General features: G+C 42.5%; 1 protein-coding gene across 1 annotated transcript in view; it reads right to left on the reverse strand.

Annotated features, from left to right (window-relative positions):
* Window positions 1-18,796, reverse strand: part of TRABD2B (TraB domain containing 2B) — a 267,567-nt gene that overhangs the window by 100,589 nt on the left and 148,182 nt on the right. The window contains exon 4 of the mRNA XM_086841861.1: window positions 5,777-5,951. Within this exon, the coding sequence (XP_086697987.1) occupies window positions 5,777-5,951 (175 nt within the window). The remainder of the gene's footprint in view (window positions 1-5,776; window positions 5,952-18,796) is intronic.

The following is an 18,796-nucleotide window of genomic DNA, read 5'->3' on the forward strand; positions in this document are numbered from 1 at the left end:
ACTTGAGTCACCTTGGAGACATCTGTAACTCCTGCTCATTGCAGAAGGTGAAGAGTGAGCCTGTTTCTGTCTTTGGCACACCAAGTATCTATAATGATGTGTGCTGAAACTCCCTTGGGAATCCTCTGCAGAGAGGACAAAAGGGAAAGAGCTGGAGCTGAGGACTACAAGGAGGAGATTTTATGTTCTTCTTGTGCTCTCTTACCAGCCCCATCCTATAGAAAAGTTGCACAATTCACTCTTTCCCTGCTGAAAAGAAAACTGACCTTTGATCAGTTTGATCAGAAAAGAGAGTTCAACCCACTTCTGAGCCATTATGAAGAACCACCAGGGAACATTTACTTTGGAAGCAAAAGCTCTCAAACTTCTGTTTGAGAGCTTGGATTTAGATGACCTTTAAAGGTTTCTTTCAACCCAAACTATTCAATGATTCCTGCTAACAGGCTAATTTATGGTGATCAGAATCATTCCTGATGATGCTGCCCATCCAGTGATGACTGAGAGAACTCTGAAGGATGGGCAGAGAATTCACCTGTTCTGAGAATGGAAATTATCTAATTCTTGATTCTCTGATCTGCTGTTGCTACACTGGGATGGATTCTTCTCCTTTCATGGCAGCACACAGACATCTACAGCAGAGCCTGTGTTTATTTTCTTGCAGAATAAGTCAGAAATTTAAACCTAATCCATCCACAAATATGAACCTAAACTCAGCCAGCTAAGCCCACAGATGAGCAAGAGTGCTCTGACTTGCACACAAACAGATCTCTGTGATCACCAGCTTCATCAGGAGCTGGGGGCAACCTGGCTTCCACCACACCACAGACAAAAGCTGGGTCCTCTCTGACCTCTCAGATGCTGTGGGGGCTGGTGGGATGGTTTAACATATGCTTTCCTCCACCCCAGAACTGTGGTCCAGAGACAATTTGCTTCCCCTCTTGCTGTGGGAGATGCTATGGTACTTGCATTTCTACTCTGTCTCAGTAAAAGAATATTCTCCATGATATATTTATTATTTTAAGAAACAAAACCCACTGCTTTAAAGCCTACTGATTTGGCTGCAAATAAACATTGTGAACTGGAGCAGCATCTGAATTTCTGAAGCAGTAAATCCAGCTCTCATCTACAAAACTGACAGCTCTCATAAAAGAAAGAAAGAAAAAAAAAATGCAAGTAAAACATCCTAAGGAAATTATCGTTCAAATTAACTGCAGACATAAATTTATCCATCTGTTATCATAAGTGTTACTTGAAAATTATTTGCCCATAAAAATGAAATAAACCAGAGTGTTTTTTTTCTTAAACATTGACTTCATGTGTATGCTCTTAGCTGCCAAAATATTAACTCATTTTAACAGCCCGTGTGCTCTTGGCTGTGTGTCTCTTTCTTGACTGTAAAAGGACCTTTATAAATTGTCTGTATAAATGATGTCTAAGGCACTTCACTGTTATTCCAGATCAATAATTCCAAGTAAACCATCAGGATTTTCAAAACACAAAACCCAAGCAAATGCCCAAATTTTACTTGGAAGTAGTCTATTTAGCTACCTTTATTCATTCAAAGGGAAAAGTACCCTGCCCATTAAATGAAAAATATCATTTAACTGCACAAACAATAACTGCTGTTTCATTCCTAGGGTACAGTTACTGTGAATACAGGTATGGTGAGATTTTCACATTAAGTCTGAACATGGCAAATACTGGCAGGAGTGGAACAAAGTCTTCCGAACTGGGTACAGAGCTGGGTCTCTTTTACCCAGAGCCTGTGTTTTTCTTGGAGAAGAGAAAGAAATGAAAGTAGAAAGAATAAATGGCTATTTTCACTTCTATGTGTTTTATAAGGGAATAAATTAAAAGTCTGAATTACTCCAACACATTTAAATAGTAAGTAAAGTAATGGAAGAAAGAAAAGGTGGAAATCTATTGAAAAGTCTATTTTTTATTTTTAAGAATGACAGAAAACTGAAAAGTTCCTTTCAGAATTCTGTAATTTGTTTGTTTGTTTAATACTTTTAACTGGAACAAAACCCCCATCTTTGAACAGCATAAAAAGACTTCGCTTCACTTTATGAAAAACTTTTATTTCAGGTTGCATGGATATTCAAATATCTGTCCCTGCTCACTCCTGTGTCCCCAGGATTTGTCTGTTGAATGTTTCACAGCCTGGTGCTGTTCCAGGCCAGACTCAGAACCAGCTCTCCTCTGATGCACCACAAGGTCTTTGCAGCACAGATCTAAGTGGCACGTGGTGAAACAGTTTACAGGGAGCAATGATACCCAAGCACCTGGATTTTGACTGGAAACTGCAAAAATGGATTTATTTTTCCACAAGAAAACACAAAAATTCTGTTTTCCACAAATGCCACAAAAACTGTCAGCAGAAAGATTTTGATCAGCCTTCTTTTTACCAGGAAGGATGAAGAAGGGAGAAAGTCTGTGTATAAAATAGGTAATAACCAGCCATAAACATGCAGAGTTGCTCAACTAAATTAATTTGCTTGCTGTACTCCAGTCAGTTCAATGGCCCCATCTTCCACCTCTGAGCTGAGTGGGTGTTTCCTGATCTCCAGATCTGCTGGGACTAGGGTGTGGAACCTGCCCCTACAGGGAGATTATTTAGATCTGGTCAGAGGGGTGGCCACAGCTCCCTCCACCTGGGTGAGGTATTTATTTTTTTTTCTGATGGTAAAGTGCATTTTTTGTTATGGGGACAGGGCTTTACACTCTGCCATGTTTCAACCCAGGAGGGATTTCTGACCACACCACTTTCTGCTGACAGACCCCTGCATCTTCCAGCTGAGTGGCACCAGGCTCCTGCACCACCAGACTGCCAGGATATCATCATCATGTTTCTCCTTTGAAGCCACTCACTGGATTTGTTTGGGTTTCTTTTGGGTTTTTTTCAGGACTACAGTCATGGAGCAGGACACACTGAGCCAAACCTGACTGCAATTTGCAAAGACACCTGTGTGGTGCCCTCTGCCTTAGTCAAACTTATTATACTAATTCATTATGGGATGCTGCAGAACTACCCATCCATGGCACTGGGATTTTACAATAAGCTGAGGATGATGCCCCAAGAGAGCAACAGAGCCTCAGTTGCTGCATGCAGCTGTGCAAAAGCCAAGTAAAACTTCACTACAGCAGCACCCACAAGGTACAGCTCCCTGCAGGGAGGCCACCAGAGGAACAGGCAGGGCTCTGCCTCGGGAGTGCTGTTTTCTGGGAGGGATCCTATTTCCCAGCCCCTTGGCTCCAGTTATACCTGGGAGTAACAGGATACCTCTGAGTCCATATGAATCATCCTGCAGGGCTTGGGGCTCCCTCCTAGAGAAGCCCTGCTCTGTAAAACTGCATTTGTTGAAGTGTTTCCAAGGTGCTTTTCTCATAACAGGCTTATTTTCATTCTTAGGAAAATACTTATTTTCCTAATTTTATTTGGCAGCACAGTTTTATCCGATTCTTCCTTTCCCAGAAACTATGATGGAGATTATGAAATTTGGAAAACAATTCATAATACACATATATAATTTAATCACTTTTCATTCATTAGTTCCAATATCCTCAGAATTAAGGGATTAATGCAGAGATCATGTTTGGCATAAAGGCCAATATCTTCTGAAGCACATTGTCCAGAATAGGTTTTTTTTCAAATTATTTCCCCTTCACCATATTAGTCTTAGAGATGCAGAATCTTAAATTGCACTGTTCTGGGAGCAAATAAACTCCCACAGACACTATCATGCCTTTCCTAACCGAAAGTGCATTCCTAAAATTTTGCACTTCAGAATTCATGGGAATATGTGAAAGCCTAAACTTTCATCAAAAACATCCTTTACTTTTATAAAAGGCGAAACCAAACCCTCAAAGTTTTATAAAACAATTTGAATTCATGACCCAAGCACATATGAAAGAAACCCCTCAAAATTAAAGAACTAGATATAAGGATGTAAATGAAATGGTTTATCAGTAAAACCCACTCTTCTAATTCAGTGCATGGGGGAAAAGAGGAAACAAATCCTCCAGGAAAAAAAACTGCATTTGAATCATATGAGGAAATGAACTTGCCTGCACTTTGATCACATAAAAGTTTTGGCATTGAAAATAATTAATAATTTTCTTAGTGTTCACTGCATGAAGAAAAATAAAAACCCAGAGAAGAAAGCAGGAAGTAATTGTACTTGAAGTAGGAATAGCTTGCAGGGATGGCCCAGTCTGGTGAGAAAAACCAAAGGGATGCTGGAACAAAGAACCCAAAACAAAAAGCTTTCCTCGGCATCTCCCACATCCCAGTTTTCAATAAATCCGGCTGCGCGTGTCTGTTCTGTCCTGCCACGCTCAGTGCTGGGGAAACAAAACAAGCCAGCAACAAAGGCAGTTTTCAACATCACCAGAAATGGGCCTAAAAGACAAAATGAGACTTGCTCTTTATGAGCCAGCTTTCCCAAGGGATGGTCCCTGGGAGTTTCAGGAAGGTGCTCTCTGAGGGGAAAGAAAGCTCAAACCTCCCAGAAGTTAAAAGTGCCTTTCTAAAGAACCTAATGAGGAATTATCATCCACTGGCTTAATTTCACTTGTGTTATTAGCACAAATAGCTGAAGTGGGTTGGAGCCATGACCCACCTAGTCCAGGGTTTGTAGGTGATGCCCAGTTTATCCTCTCAGCTCCATTTATGTATTGGTTCAGGGATTTCCAAAACTGGAAACTGTTATCTAAGCCATCATGTTTGATAATCTCCAATAAACCTCACTCCTTGGGTTAGACAGGCTGGTTTTTATGAATGCCTGTCCAACTATGAGCCATCATGATGTATTTTCCTACTGTAAAAACAGTTAAGCAAAACTCCTTGGCCAGAAATATCAGCCAAGCCTGAGATTAAATAAGCTTGGGAAAATTCAGTCTGGATACACTCAAAAAATAAATACATCAAAATGCACGTGTCTCTGCTGAAACCCACAGTCTTTAATCAAAATTCCCACTGAAGTGAGTAGCAAAAGGTGAATTGTTGCCAAAGTTCATAGAGAGAGCCATGGGATGAGAAGAAAAGTTCTGTCAAAAATGAGGAATTTCCAAGGAAAGGGAGCAGGAGGAGCAGATCGGTTCTCAACACAAATCTCAGGCTGCCTTGAAGTCGAGGGAGCTCAAAGACACTTAAGCTGGTGCTCAGGATTCTGCTGAGCTGGGGCCTGAATGGTTATTATTTATACTCTTATCACACAGAAATGTGAATTCCATTGGAAAAGGGAAAAGAAATAAAAAAGGAGAGAAAGGACAGTAGCGTGTATTGCTGCAGGCTCACTGAAGTACTGCAGACATCTTTGTTCTGCAGACTTCAGGAAGAGGGACATTTTGGATTTTCATTTAATGGTTTAAAAAGCTGCTATTTAGTTACACACACAACTCATGCACTTGTGCACAGCCCCAGACCAGCCAGTCTGTACAGACACACCAACATATTCTACACCTGTGGCCGAGTAGCCCACAGGTCTGGGAAGGGAACAAACACAACAGCATGAAAAGTGCTTACAGCTTCACATTTCTACAGCCAGATGGAAAACAAAGTGAGTGCAGCCTGTCTGCAGCCTGGCTGGACCTAGACCCACCTCCTGCAACAACTCACTCCATTTTAGAAGTGGCTCTGGACAAACAAAAGTCTTTCGGCTTCAAAGGGAAGCCTCATAAGAAATCTTCCCACAGGCCCAGAGACCTGAAGCATTCTGAACACTTTCCTTCCAATCATGGTAATGGAATAAAATAGAAAAAAATCATGCCATACCTGCTCCAAAGGCAAAGAAGAAGCTCTTGTCTCTGTTCTCCCTTAGAAGTGACATCACTCTTCTCCCCATCCTCTCATTCCTCTTGTAGATGAGCTCCTGTCTGAAGTAGCTGTCTATTTCCTGAGCTGTCACCTGCTCGTGGGGTGGGAGTGTTGTGTTGATGAAGTTTGGGACCTGAAACAGAGAGAGAGAGGCCACAGCCCAGGTGGCATTGGTTAAGGAACCCACAAAACACTGCATGTTTTAATGCAGCCTTCTTTCAGCCAGCTGAGCAGCACTATCACACAAAAAAACACTAGAGGATCAAAGCATAGGAGGTTGTTAGGAACTCTCAAAAAAAAAAAAAAAAAGTGAATGAAAGAAATTCCCAATGAATATACATTCAAAAGAGTGAAACTAGTATTTTACTAAAGACCACTTTAATTAATTTTGATTTTTTTTCTGCTCCTTCATCAAAATGTAGTTTCAGGCATTACATTTAGGTGATTTACTTGGACCTTTATTCTCTGTTTGTTCCAAAAAAATAATCATCTGTTTAATACCAAATTCCTGTGATCTGTTCTCAGCTGAGGTCACCACGAACTAAGTATGGACTGTAAGATTTGGCTTGTATATGTGGCTTTTTAAGCACTTAACAGTTTAGAAAGAAGAAAAGACAGCAAATACAGACAGAGGAATATGCACACAGGGCAAATATCCTTACATGCTATTAGGTCTCACCAGAGAAGGCCATGCACAGCAACACATAAACCCCTGGAACATTCCTGATACATCTGAGGAAGAGATTTTCACAAGCACTGCTCTGTCAGTCCCTGCTTTTGTGAGGAGAGATGATCACAGGCACAGCACAAAGGACACATTGGTCAGGGCAGCAGATACAGGAATGAGCCAAGATCCAAGCTGTAATGGATAGATGAGCCAGAAGTCTCTGATTATTAGGACAACAACTTATTTTGACACAGTCAAAACCCCAGGTCTCCCACCAGGGTTTGGGAGCCCACGTGCCCTGCAGAGAGAAGAGCTGTAAGGGGGCTGTGTTTGATGGCTGCTAACAGGACCTAGCACATTGTGGTGATTTTCTGTGCCTCACCACTGGAAAGCAGCTTAAGCTGCAAACCCCAGATTCAGATTTCTGAGTCCCTAGGCACAGGTAAAGCTGCCAGGATTTCCAGTGTTAATCTGAGTTGGTGGTAATGACATTGCATGCACAGCCCATGAGGGGAACATCCCTCACTCGCTGTGCTGAAACACTTGGTGCAGTGACTCTGTTACTTGTGTTAATTCCATCTCTGGTTTTCTACTATACAAAATCCCTGCATGCATTTTCTAAAACTTGCTTTTAATTTTTGTTTTTCAGCCCACATCTTCCCGTTCCATTTGGTCACATGGTTTTATCACAACAATTTTTGTCTCTTCCCACCCTCTTTGCTCATAATGCTTCTCCCAAAGTTTTCAGCAAGTCTTAGGAAGGAAAACTGATTTCCATCTTCCCAGTGACTCTCCTTAAAGCTTTTTCATTGCAGCCCCACCTGTATCACTCCTAATATATGCCAGGGACCAAGCAGCAGAGATTTCTCACCATGCATTTTGCAGGATGAGTCTCACTCATGGATGGATCCACCTCACTCTGGATTCACACTAAAGGCTGTTCCCAGCTGTGTGAGACAGAAAAGGGGACCACATCTCCTGAACCAGGGCATCCTGAGGGGATGGAGATAACACTCCATGTCAAGGACCCTGCCCCAGCCTATTGGATCTCACAGACCAGCTGGACCTTTGACTTCCCAAACTGCTTCTCAACCTGCTTTGCCAAATCACTGTGCTCCTCACAGCATGTTCTTTTTCAAGCATTCAGTCATATTACCCTGAGTCATTCCCTTCCTCCAGGCTTTCCAGCAAGGCTTGGCATCACCAGTGTAACTTGTGAACTCCTCAGAGCACACAAGTACTTTGCACCTTGTTCTCAGTTTAGCCCTGAGCCAGCACTCAACAAGTAATAAGTCCCATTAAGTCAGACCTACTGGAGACACCAGTTTCCTGTGAAAACCCAAGGAAGTTGCCTCCATGTCTGGCAAGAATACGTGTTTGTCTCTAAGGGATGGAGAAGCAGACTGACGGTGTCAAAGAGATAAAATGCTGCTGGCTACAGCAGCAAAAGACATAGTTGCTTCCATTCCTGCTGAAAAACAGGGAGAGATTTATATTGCAGGAATAAAGTCTGAGGAATGAGTAGCCATTTTACACTTGCAGTAACCTTAGTAATGCAAAGCTGCAAATCAGGTCCATGGAGATACCACAAACCTTTGTGTCTCCTCTGTGCTGGGGCTCTCAGGCAGGAGTCAGGGAAGCCTTTAGGCACTGAAGTGGAAGGTGAAATTTTCTGGAAGCATCTGAAGGCTCAACACCCACATAAGAAAAGTCTCTTCTTCCCAGCTTCTGGCTGAAGGGAAGTGAAGGCTGGGACCTGGTTTTGAATCACTTGAGATGGTTTGGGAAAACAAGGAAAGCCTTGCCTGTGAGCATAACCTGCTCCTACATAAAGCAGGAGCAGCTATGCTGGGGGACCAAGCAGCTCTGTGCATCCCACTGGTGATGGAGGTCTAGATAGCCAAAACCAGATGTTGTATAAGGTCTTTGCTAAGAAAGGAAGCAAGCACCTTTCACCTCCTTGTGCAACTCCATCATTTGCAATCCTATATCGACATTTAACCTATAGTTTATTCCTTCTCTTTATCTAACCTAAAATACAGTACACAGACCAGAGGCAGACTTGCCTTTTTTCCCCCTTCCCCTTCTTTCCTTCTCTTTTGTGGGAAAAAGTTTGCCAACGGCAGAGAGATAAACTTAAACCCAAGGACTGGGTTTTGTCAATCTTTCTTTTGCTTGCCCAAGGAACAAGACAGAAGAAGGCAAAACCTAGAGAGGCACAGCACCAGCCACAGGTCCTGCTGCACTGTGTGCATTCTGCATCTCTGATGGCTGGCAGGAATAAAGTCTGCATGTGTGTTTCAGCGTGTGTGTGGCAGAGGACAGAAGATAAATGACTGCAGTAAGCATGCCCCTACACAGTAGTGCAACCACACTCTGAGCTGTGACACTTGCCCCATTAATCAGCTCCGTTCCTCCCTGCATCCAGGTCCTTTCCACACACCATGCCTGGCTTCAGGGAGACAGCTGCTCCTGCTGATTTAAGAAACCCTTAAACCAGACAGGGATCAGGAAATCAAAAAACAGTCACATGCAATTAGGAAACTTTTAACTGGAGCCAAAATTAAAGTTGGGGGTTTTTTTGGAAAAGAGAAGATCTGTTATTTTAAAAAGATGGGCTAAATATGCACCAAAAGGATGCATCTTCCCCCTTCTACTTTAATTTTGTTTTAATTCTGTGAAAAAATTAATTTTAACATTTTAATGACATGAATCCGTTGTTTTTGAGCTGAGAGTGAATGGATGAGACATCTGCTGTGCCCCTGGGTGAGGGACTGATCTAACAATATCTGAATATTGCTACCAGTATTTAGATGTACAATGGAGTGGATGATGTGTGTGTTGAAAGATCCAAACTTTTAATTTTGCTGTTCACCTAGGAGAGTAACAGCTGGATCAGCAGAAAAATGCATCACCTGGGGTGTGCTCACTTCTAGTGGATACACATGACAAGAGATAAATAGATTCTTTACATCCAGTCTCTGCAAGCTGTGCAGTTTTCTGAGAACCCAACCACCTCCTATTTATATATAATTCCAGTGGAAATTCAATACTGTATCTCATTGAGATGTTCAAAATAAATAATATTTTGTTTTTCTTAACAAGGTAGAACTCATTCTTTTTTCTACTTTGATTTCCTTTAGGTTACAGCTCTCCTATGGACAGTACTGATGGGCCACAAACTCAGTCATTAGGTACACCCTGCATTTCTCAGTTAAACTTTTGAGGTTAAAGAAAGAGACTATGAAAATAAAAAAAAGAAATCCCAGCCTTGCAAAAATTTCTTCCCCTCCCCACTGTCTGGGCAGTTTTACTTGAGTCAGTATCCCTGATGGAATATATGTGTGGATAAAGCTCTGTACACACGTCTGAGCTCACAGCACTGTGGGATGCGGGCCATAATTCTTCACCTTTGAAGTCAGTGGGAGCTTTAGGGAGAAGAAAGAGGAAGGATTGTGGAGTGGTTATGACACTACCCTGAAAAAATGGTTCTGCTCCCATGGGTGATACAAATCTCTTCCACGATCACAAGCATGTCATTTGGGTTTAAACCTTCAAAGGAAACTCAGCACTTAACCTCCACTAAGTGTCTTTGAAGCATTTGGCTTTATTCCTCTTGTCTCTCAAAAGTCCATCTGTAAAATGGGGACAGCAAGACTTTCTACCTTGATGTTACATACAAGGCACTGGCTCAGTCTAGCTCTGGAGGGACCCAAAGGAAGATCCAAAGTCCAACACAGTGCTCAGCAGTAACCTCTCTTCCCATAAATTTCCACTGAGGCTTGGATTCTGCTGCAGTCATTAGCATAAGAGCTAACAAGATACTTCAGCTTAGAAAAATGCATCAGCCATAACTCAAGATCTATGCTATGCTTTCAGCTTTGTCTATAGAGACAGAGAGAAAGAAAAAAAAAAAGAGAAAAGCAAAATATATTGATGCAGAGTCTTTTATCACATTTAGGGCTTACTGCCAAAGTTCAGCTGAAAATTCATGGACACGGGACTACATTAAAAATACATTTTTTTTTATTTACTCTTTTTTAATATTTGGACAAATATTCTGGGCAGGGGCACAATGCCAGAGTTGAGAATATCTATCTACAAATAATTTTTTTGGACTCACATAAGCACTATCATCTTTGATTACATTTTTTTTCCTACTTTGGATTTATTGGCAAAAGTGGAACTGCTCTATACTCAGTCCAGTATAAAATCACTATAATATGTGGAGTAACAGTGCTATCATTCCTACTCCTATGCACTACATTTCCCAGTCCTCTGATAACCTTGTTTAGCCTCTTTCTGTTCCAGTGATGAAGTGTATTTCTGGAATGTGCATTCAAATTGTAATATTATGTCAATCAAAAACCAACATCACCAACACTGGACTAAAGAGATGTGTGCCTTTCCTCACCTGCTTGTGGGCAGAGGTGATCTTCAGCCATAATTCTACTTGCAGATGGAGAAGAGGATGCTGAGATAGGGAAACAGGAAGCCAGCCCTTCCCATGAAATACACAGTGATCCTAAAACCTCTCCAGCTGCCATCTTCCTGTATCTTGGTCAAATCTCTTGGCTTTTGAGACTCCTCTCTCCCACTGTCCTAATCAGCAGACTCAAGGATTTCCAGGCTCCTCTCCTGAGAAATATCCAAACTCCAGACTGCTGCATGTACAGCATCATCACCAACAGTTGCAGGGGAATCTCTTAATAACACAAGTGCCTTATTTCCTTATTTCTCCTTCTCTCCCCAGAGGGTTCACAGGCTAAATAGAGAAAATAGAAGGCAGCACACCCAGGGTCAAAAGGGACAACTGTGGCAAGACAGAGAGCTGGCCATCAGCTTCCAGAGTTCCAGTCCAGCTCCTCAACACAAACCCCATCCATCCCCCCCTGACAAGAGGGCTCTGCCTCCACACTCGTAATCCTTATCTCCAGTTGTGAGCAGGGAGTTGTTCCCAGATCACGGCAACTACATTAATTTTTTTTAAAACATGATAAAGATTGGGTTTTCTTTATTAGTCTTCTGGTTTATGAGCTTTATGTGGGCAGAGGCCAGGAGACAAGTAAGGGATCCTGCTTTGAAGGATTTTCCCTGCACCATGCAGGTCAGGAACCTTTACACAGCTGACAGCACTACACAAGATAAGGATCTCAGGAGCTGACAGGCAGCTTATGGAGGCTGCCAGGAGCCAGAGCAGCATCCCAAAACCTGCTGGCTCCTCCAGCAAACCAAACAGCCCTAAATTCACACCAGCCCTTCTTGGGTCACAGGCTGACATCTGAGCTCTAGTTATCATTCCTTTATGAAGGGAGGATACCCTCCTGTTAACCAGCCTTGACAAGGCATTGTGGCTTTTACTGCAGGGTTGCAAAATACACTGCTCTGGACTTGGAAGACACCTGTTTTCCTCTGATTTATGGACCCTTCTGGCATCTGGGAGAGCAATATCCTCTTACTGCAGCCTCTGATAGGAAGGACTGAAATAGTGCAAAGTGAAAGGGCTGTGAGAACAAGTATCTCCATGAGGAGGACGTGGCTGCCACGAAAGCAAACGATGCTGCCAACTCACCTGGTTTTCCTCCAGCACTCCTGAGTGTCCATCATGAGGGACCAGCAATGGCCAAGGAGGGAGTGCTGGGTTAAACTGATTTAACCCAAAGCCCAAAGCTGGCAACTGCCAAGAAGATAAGCTTCCAGCTTGTTATGGAAAAGGGAAACCAAGAAGGAGCAGTCCCCAGTTTGAGCATGTGATTAACCCATTATGGCCTTCTTTCAAGCACCAAAATTTAAAGCAGTATATTAGAAGTCTGAGTGGACTGTAAAAGGAGCCTTTCATCTTTGAGTAAAGTTCAGTTCCATCACTCCTTGTCCTTTTTCAGAGCAAGAGCTGGGGGAAAGGCAAAAATACTTTTTGCTTGAAGGGAAGTGAAGAACACAAGCAAGAACATCTCTTGGGACTAACTCTGGGGAGTCACTTCTGGCCATGAGCTAATCCCTGCCCACCTCCCCTCAGTGCTCATGGTCCATAGATGTTGCAGTTACAACACAGTTCATGTTAGTGAGATTTCTGTAACTGGCCTCTCTGATTTAAAGCTACCAGCAAACCCCTCAGCATGCCGTAGCAACTTGAGTGTGAAAATAGAGGTCTTTGTGTTTCAAACTGGTTGCCTCAGATCTAATGGCCACTGGAGCATCTAAACTTGTAAATGGGGGAAAATTACAAATAGGAGAAGATGTGGAGGGGAAAAGCAGACTGAATGCCAGTGAAGTCTCTATGGACAGTGAACAATATATTTAAAAACCAGCTCTGCAGGTGACACAAGAGCTGTAGGAGTCATTGCTGGCCTGAGTGTAAAGCTGCCTGCAGGCAGGGTGGGCTGCAGCCCTTGGACACTCCTTGTATCTGCAGTTTCAGCCCCCACTGCACCTGCATGGACACCCTCCCTGGGAGCACCAAACCCATCCTGCCAGGGCTGTTCTTCCAGGTGGCACCTGGCCAAACAACAGCTGTGTGTCCTGACTAGTTCCACCTTCTCTGTCCATTTGGGCCAAAAGAAAACATGTTTATTAAAAAATAAAAATAATAAAAAAAAAAAAAAGGCAGAAAGGCTACAGGGATGGGCTGTGTGTCTCGCACAACTCACAGCTTGGGGGTGATACTTCTATCCCTGTTAAAAAAGACTTTCAACAAATCCCTGCAAAGTCATGACCTCCATGTATGTTTTCTATTTGTTCTTACACACCAGTTAAATAGCTGCTTTCCAAGCACTTGGGAAAAAAAAGGAAAAGAAGAAGCAAGCAACACCAACCCCTCCTCCTCCCTCCCCACCCCAACCCCATCCCTGCTCCCCTTGGTCGCGATGCCAAAATATGCAGCCGGCCTCTCTATCTGAATGAATGTTTTGATTAAAGAAGTCTTAACAAAACACAGTCAGAACAATGATCTCGGCCCCCTTTCTGCAAGCTTCACCCAACTATGTGAAGTATATTTAGGACCAGATTACAGGGACCTGCTCATTAATTGACTAAGGATGACAAGCCTGCAGTGTATGTAAATAAAGGTTTGGGTTTCGGAGGGGAGGGTAAACCTTAACAACCTAATGATACTCCTGCCACACTTAAAACCCCTTTAACACTGGGATTTTTTTGAGGCCAGCTTTCACGAGCTTGAAAACATATGGAAAAGTTCAAGTTTTTCTATTTCCCTTCCAAATGCTTTCTTCTCTTTGACAAAGAATATTTTTTTTCCTGTTCTGACACTAAAACCATCACCTATTATATTGCCATGACACCCAAGTAAAGATACTGATCAAAGGGCAAAGCAGGGCAATAAAGTGAAAAAACTGGGGCCAGAAGGTTTGGGTTTGGGGTTGGTTTATTAAAGAACTGCATTTCTTTTTCCAAAGGTATTTTTCATTTTGTCTTCTGTTACACAGTGAGAGAACAGCTGGTTAGTAGTGGGTACAAACTCAGCTTTGGTTGTCTTGGATATGTATTGTTCAGGGTCCTTCAACGAGATTCTTTCCATCCCTGTGTAGTGAGATTCTAGGAAAACCCTGAATGTGAAATTTGCAATGTTATTTTAACCTGAGGCGAGTCTGATCCAAAATATATGATTTGCAGAGTATCACATAACTTAGCAAGGAGCAGAAATCTGGTTCATAACACAACAGCAGCTGGGCTGGACATGGGTCCTCCAGAGCTGACCCTCAAGGGAGTTCATTGCAGAGGTGGCTCTGCCTTCCTGTTTGGTCCTAGAAAAATTCCAGGCTTCTCCCAGTCCAACCAGCTTTTCTAGTTATGCTGGCATCTGAAACAAACTGGATGATAGCTTTCAAACTGATTTTAACTTTCTTTAAGGTGGGGTTACTTGAGAGATCTAGTACCAGATGAAAAGATGGAGAACATCTCCAAGAGAGCCTTCAGAAGTGGAACAAGGACCGGTGAGGAGAAATGTAAGGAATGATTCCTGTGAACTTACCTCTGAAATGGATTTCTTTGCATCCAGTCTGGTGGAGCTTTACAAGCCTTTGGGTTTATCAGTATCAGCTCTCTCAGAGGACACAGATCTAGGTCTGAAATCAGCATTAAGGAGCTCAACCAGTTTACACTGGAGATACCTGATCTGTGGCACTCACCATTCTGCACACCAACCGTATCAGATCAGGAAATGTTGTGAAGATGTTGAGAACACAGTGTTTTCAATAATGTCTAGCACTAATCCTGCCAAAACCTGCCAAACCAATGAAGTTTCCCCCTTGTCCCACTTTTCTCCCCCTCACAGTAATAATGAGGAGCAAATATATCTGCTAGATAAAACAAAAAGGAAGAGAAAGCACTTTGCACATTCAACCAACAAGATGCTATTTAGAATTCTAACCAGTCTTTTTCATTTCTCTTTAACAAGTATTTCCAAAAAACACTTCATAAACCAGCTCTTTAAAAAGAAGGGAAAGTAAATGCTTTACAGCAAACACACAGCACTGCACAGAAAGCAGCACCTTCAACTCCAAATATTTTTCTAACAGTCACTCTTTTATACTCATTTATAGTCTATTCCTGTACTAATAAATACAGATAATCAGCAATCATCAATGTTTTAATGCAAATCAGCCCTTGTCTGCAGGTGAATGTGTTCTTTATCTAATAATACAGCAGTCTGAAAGAAAAATCATAGCTTTTAAATGTCTTGTTCCAATTTCTCCCTGACTCACTCTTCCCTCACGTTGCTTTCTTCATGGAAAAAGGAGGGAAAGAACTTCCAAGGAAAAACAATTCCAAATGCAAATATGTAATGAAAATTTTCAAGCAACAACAACCTATTTTCAAAACCTGTAGCATATCTGGGCATGTTCCAGATTATTAATAAAAAAACAATCTCTGCAATGTTTTCCCCAGTGCTGTCATCAACAAGTAGACTTCACTCTCAATCTGGATCTGCAACCAATTTTCTGAAACACATAAGCCAAAATACAATATTGCTCCAATCTGGAATCCTGTTCTGACATAATATGAAAATTAGACTCTGAAAATTTTGGCTACACTTCTGTTTTTTTGTTCACTTCCAAATGCTCACAGCGTACCAAAACACGGAGCAGTAACTCAGGTGCGAGTGGAAAGGAATGATGATCCCACCACAGCAGAGCAAGAGCTGTTCTGAACTCTGGCAAGGCAGCCCCTCTGCAGCAGCATCTCCAGGGAGGAGGAGGAGGGGACAGGCAGCTCTGAGCACTCGTGTCACCAGCACCCAGCTGGCGTCAGGACTGCCATCAGTGTCCTCCTGACAAACACTCCTGAAGTGTGACCAGCCCTGCACACACGCTGGGGAATTTGAGGGATGGCTCCCCTGCTGCACTCGCTTTTCTGGAAAGCCCACAATCATTTTCCCTGGAAGAACCAGAGGCTGTGCCAGTCCGCCTGCACTTTGTTAAGGCTGAGAGTGATAAGATGCTTCCAGAGCACTGCATTATAATAGCTGTGCCTTCAGTCCATGGATTTGCCCTAGATAAACTCCTCTTCTGCCCTAGATAAAACCCCATTCCTTGGACAAATTAGGTCTGCTTGTCATTCAACACTCTACCTAATGGTCTCAGCTGTGTGTTTCTAAAGTTACTGAAGCTGGAGCATTCCACAGATAGTTCTCATTGATTTGAGAAGTGAGCCAGAAATCCAGTTGTATTTTATCCAAAATGACAACAGGGCAAGTTAATGATGTAATTAGAATTATCAGGACTCTTAAATCTTAAAGGACAGGTTTCATTGAAGGATGATAATTTTTAAAGGGGTACGTAACACAACATGGTGATTTATAAATAGCAAGTGCCTTATAAAGTGAGCCACTAAACATTTTTTTCTTTAGTTTAGGGAGGCTGATACTGACATGGGCTTAGTGTACAAATCTTTAAGATCATGTTATCAAGATCATCATATGCTTTTTAGAAGGCAACACCCACTATCTAAATCCACCCATGGCATTGTGAACTGCAGAGGCAACTTGAAATATGGGTGGCATCACTCGAGTGAGGTATCCAAAAAGCTTTCTTGTTTCTGATGGACACAGCTTGAAGGAGCATGCACAGCACCTGGAAGGGGTTGAGAAGTGTCTGCAAGCTGTGGTGACAACCAAACAACTTCACTTTTGTTTGTGACAAAAACAAACCACAGTTTGTTTAACCATGTGGGATGCAGTCAAGGCCTTACCCCTGCTGTCAATGAGATCCTTCTGCTGAGCTGAGCTCCAAGCCTGTAAACTGGTTAGTCACTCACTTTATTTACTCACTTTGATATCCAGTGATGGCTGGGCCTGCTGAGATGAATACAAATCCATTACTTCAGTGGGCTCTCAATGGATCTAACACACAAACCATAAAGGCTCCCTGCATGAAAGATGCTTTGGAAGTGTCAGGTATGACTCTTGCCCCATGCTGTTAACCCCAAATGGGACAGGTGAATAGTTAAGTATGAAACCTGGGTAGCTGGGCCAGTAGAAATTGTCTACAAAGTGATCAGCAAAGCTGCAGGTCTCTGACATTCCAGATCAGCAGTGAGAGAGCAAAAACCATCTTCTCCTGGGACAGGAGCCTCCTGAGGTCAGGAAAACAGCTGGGGACAGAAGATGAGAGACAATAACTGGGGACCACAGCTACAATTTTTGGGAAAGGCTGAAGAAAAAAAATCTCAGCCTTGGATTTTCAATTTTCCTCATAATAAAGAGTACATAGGGGTACAAGGAAACATAGAACCAGCTAATTCAATGCTGGAAAAGATGAATTTGCTTTACAGAACTATCCTTAAAAATGGAATAGCACAAAACTGACCACAGGAAGTAACTGGTGCAAAAAACTCCACACAATAAATTGTTCTGCACTTCCTTCATGGAGACTTTGGGTCATTAGGCAATTTCTCAGCTGTCTCAGGTAAAAAATGTATCATCTGGAGATAGATAATTTTCTAATTTTGAACTAACAGATTTTTTTGCATTTTAATACTTCTGGACACACCTCAATTCCCTAGTGAGAGCTTCAGACAGAATACAGAAGTTAAAACTACTGATCTAATCCAATCAATTTTTGCTTTTAGGGAACATTTACAAAAGAAGAGAAAGAAACTGACTTCTTTGAGGTGAAAAACAGTCTGGAACAAGAGCAGAAAATTTACCCATCCTATCTTTAGCTTAGAATACTTTCTCTTCAGTATCATTTTGACTCTCTGCCCAGAAGCCTCAACTTAAGTCTCTTGATTGCACAAGTCACAAGAGAATCAAGTGTTTGAGGAAGGCTATTGAAAAAAGAGATGTTTCCTACTGCACTTTTGGGTCATAGTCTAACTTACTAAATTCACCCCCTTAAAATTTTACTAAGTTTAAAGAAGGATTTTTACATTTGGAAAAATACTGCTTGCAAACAAAGTTTAAAAAAATGGAGAGAGGAATGATGAATGATGAATGTAATGTAACCACAGGAAAGCAGAGGTGTTTCCTCTTTCACTGTTCTTAATTAAAATAAAAATTTTAAAAATCCACTGAAACTGAGAAGGATTTGTTTACTCCTCTGCTCTCATCAGGGCTGATGGCTCTGGGAAAGGAAAGAGTTGGACATGGGGCCCTGCTCACACCCCTTCATTCTGGGCACCCAGGCTAAGCTGCACTTCCCAAGCCCAAGGTGAGCAGCACCTCCCTGGGGTGGTCCTGTCCCTACCCAGGGGTGACAAAGGAGCTGTCCTCTGACCTAAAACCTGCTTTGGACTAGGAAGCATCTTTCCCTGCACTTCTTCTCCCAGCACCATCCTGTCTGTGCACCCCCTTGGCACAGTCTTGGTCCCAGAAGGACTCTGCCCTCTCCTGCCAAATGCTGCAGAGCTCAGGAATGTGCAGGAAACCACACCCTTCCCAAACTCTTTTGGGGAGGCTGAAGTGACTCAAGGAACTAATCTCTAACATGTCAGGTCAACAGTGCTGGTATTCCTCTTCTGGTCATTTCTGCTCCAAGATGGTTTTTGCTCTAAAGGCACCTCAGCATCTTGCAGGCAGCTACTGAAGCTGCTTTGTCTCTCAAGAGTCATTGAGGCATTTAACAAGTTTCTGCACCCACATGAATACTGTGGGTATAAATGCCCTCTCCCTGCCACCATCCTCACAGCAACTTTGGACTTTGGCACCTCCTTCCCAGTCCATTACAGCCACCTCAAGCATCAGCTCTGAACTGAGCCAGCTGATGGACAGTTTGCCTTTATTCTGCAGCTCCTGTTAACCTTCAAGGGACAAGCAGGCATGAATAATCTTAAACAGCACCCCAAATTGGTTCTCAAAG

Source organism: Cyanistes caeruleus, chromosome 9 (genome assembly GCF_971803275.1).
Source record: "Cyanistes caeruleus chromosome 9, bCyaCae1.hap1.1, whole genome shotgun sequence".
NCBI lineage: Eukaryota > Metazoa > Chordata > Aves > Passeriformes > Paridae > Cyanistes > Cyanistes caeruleus.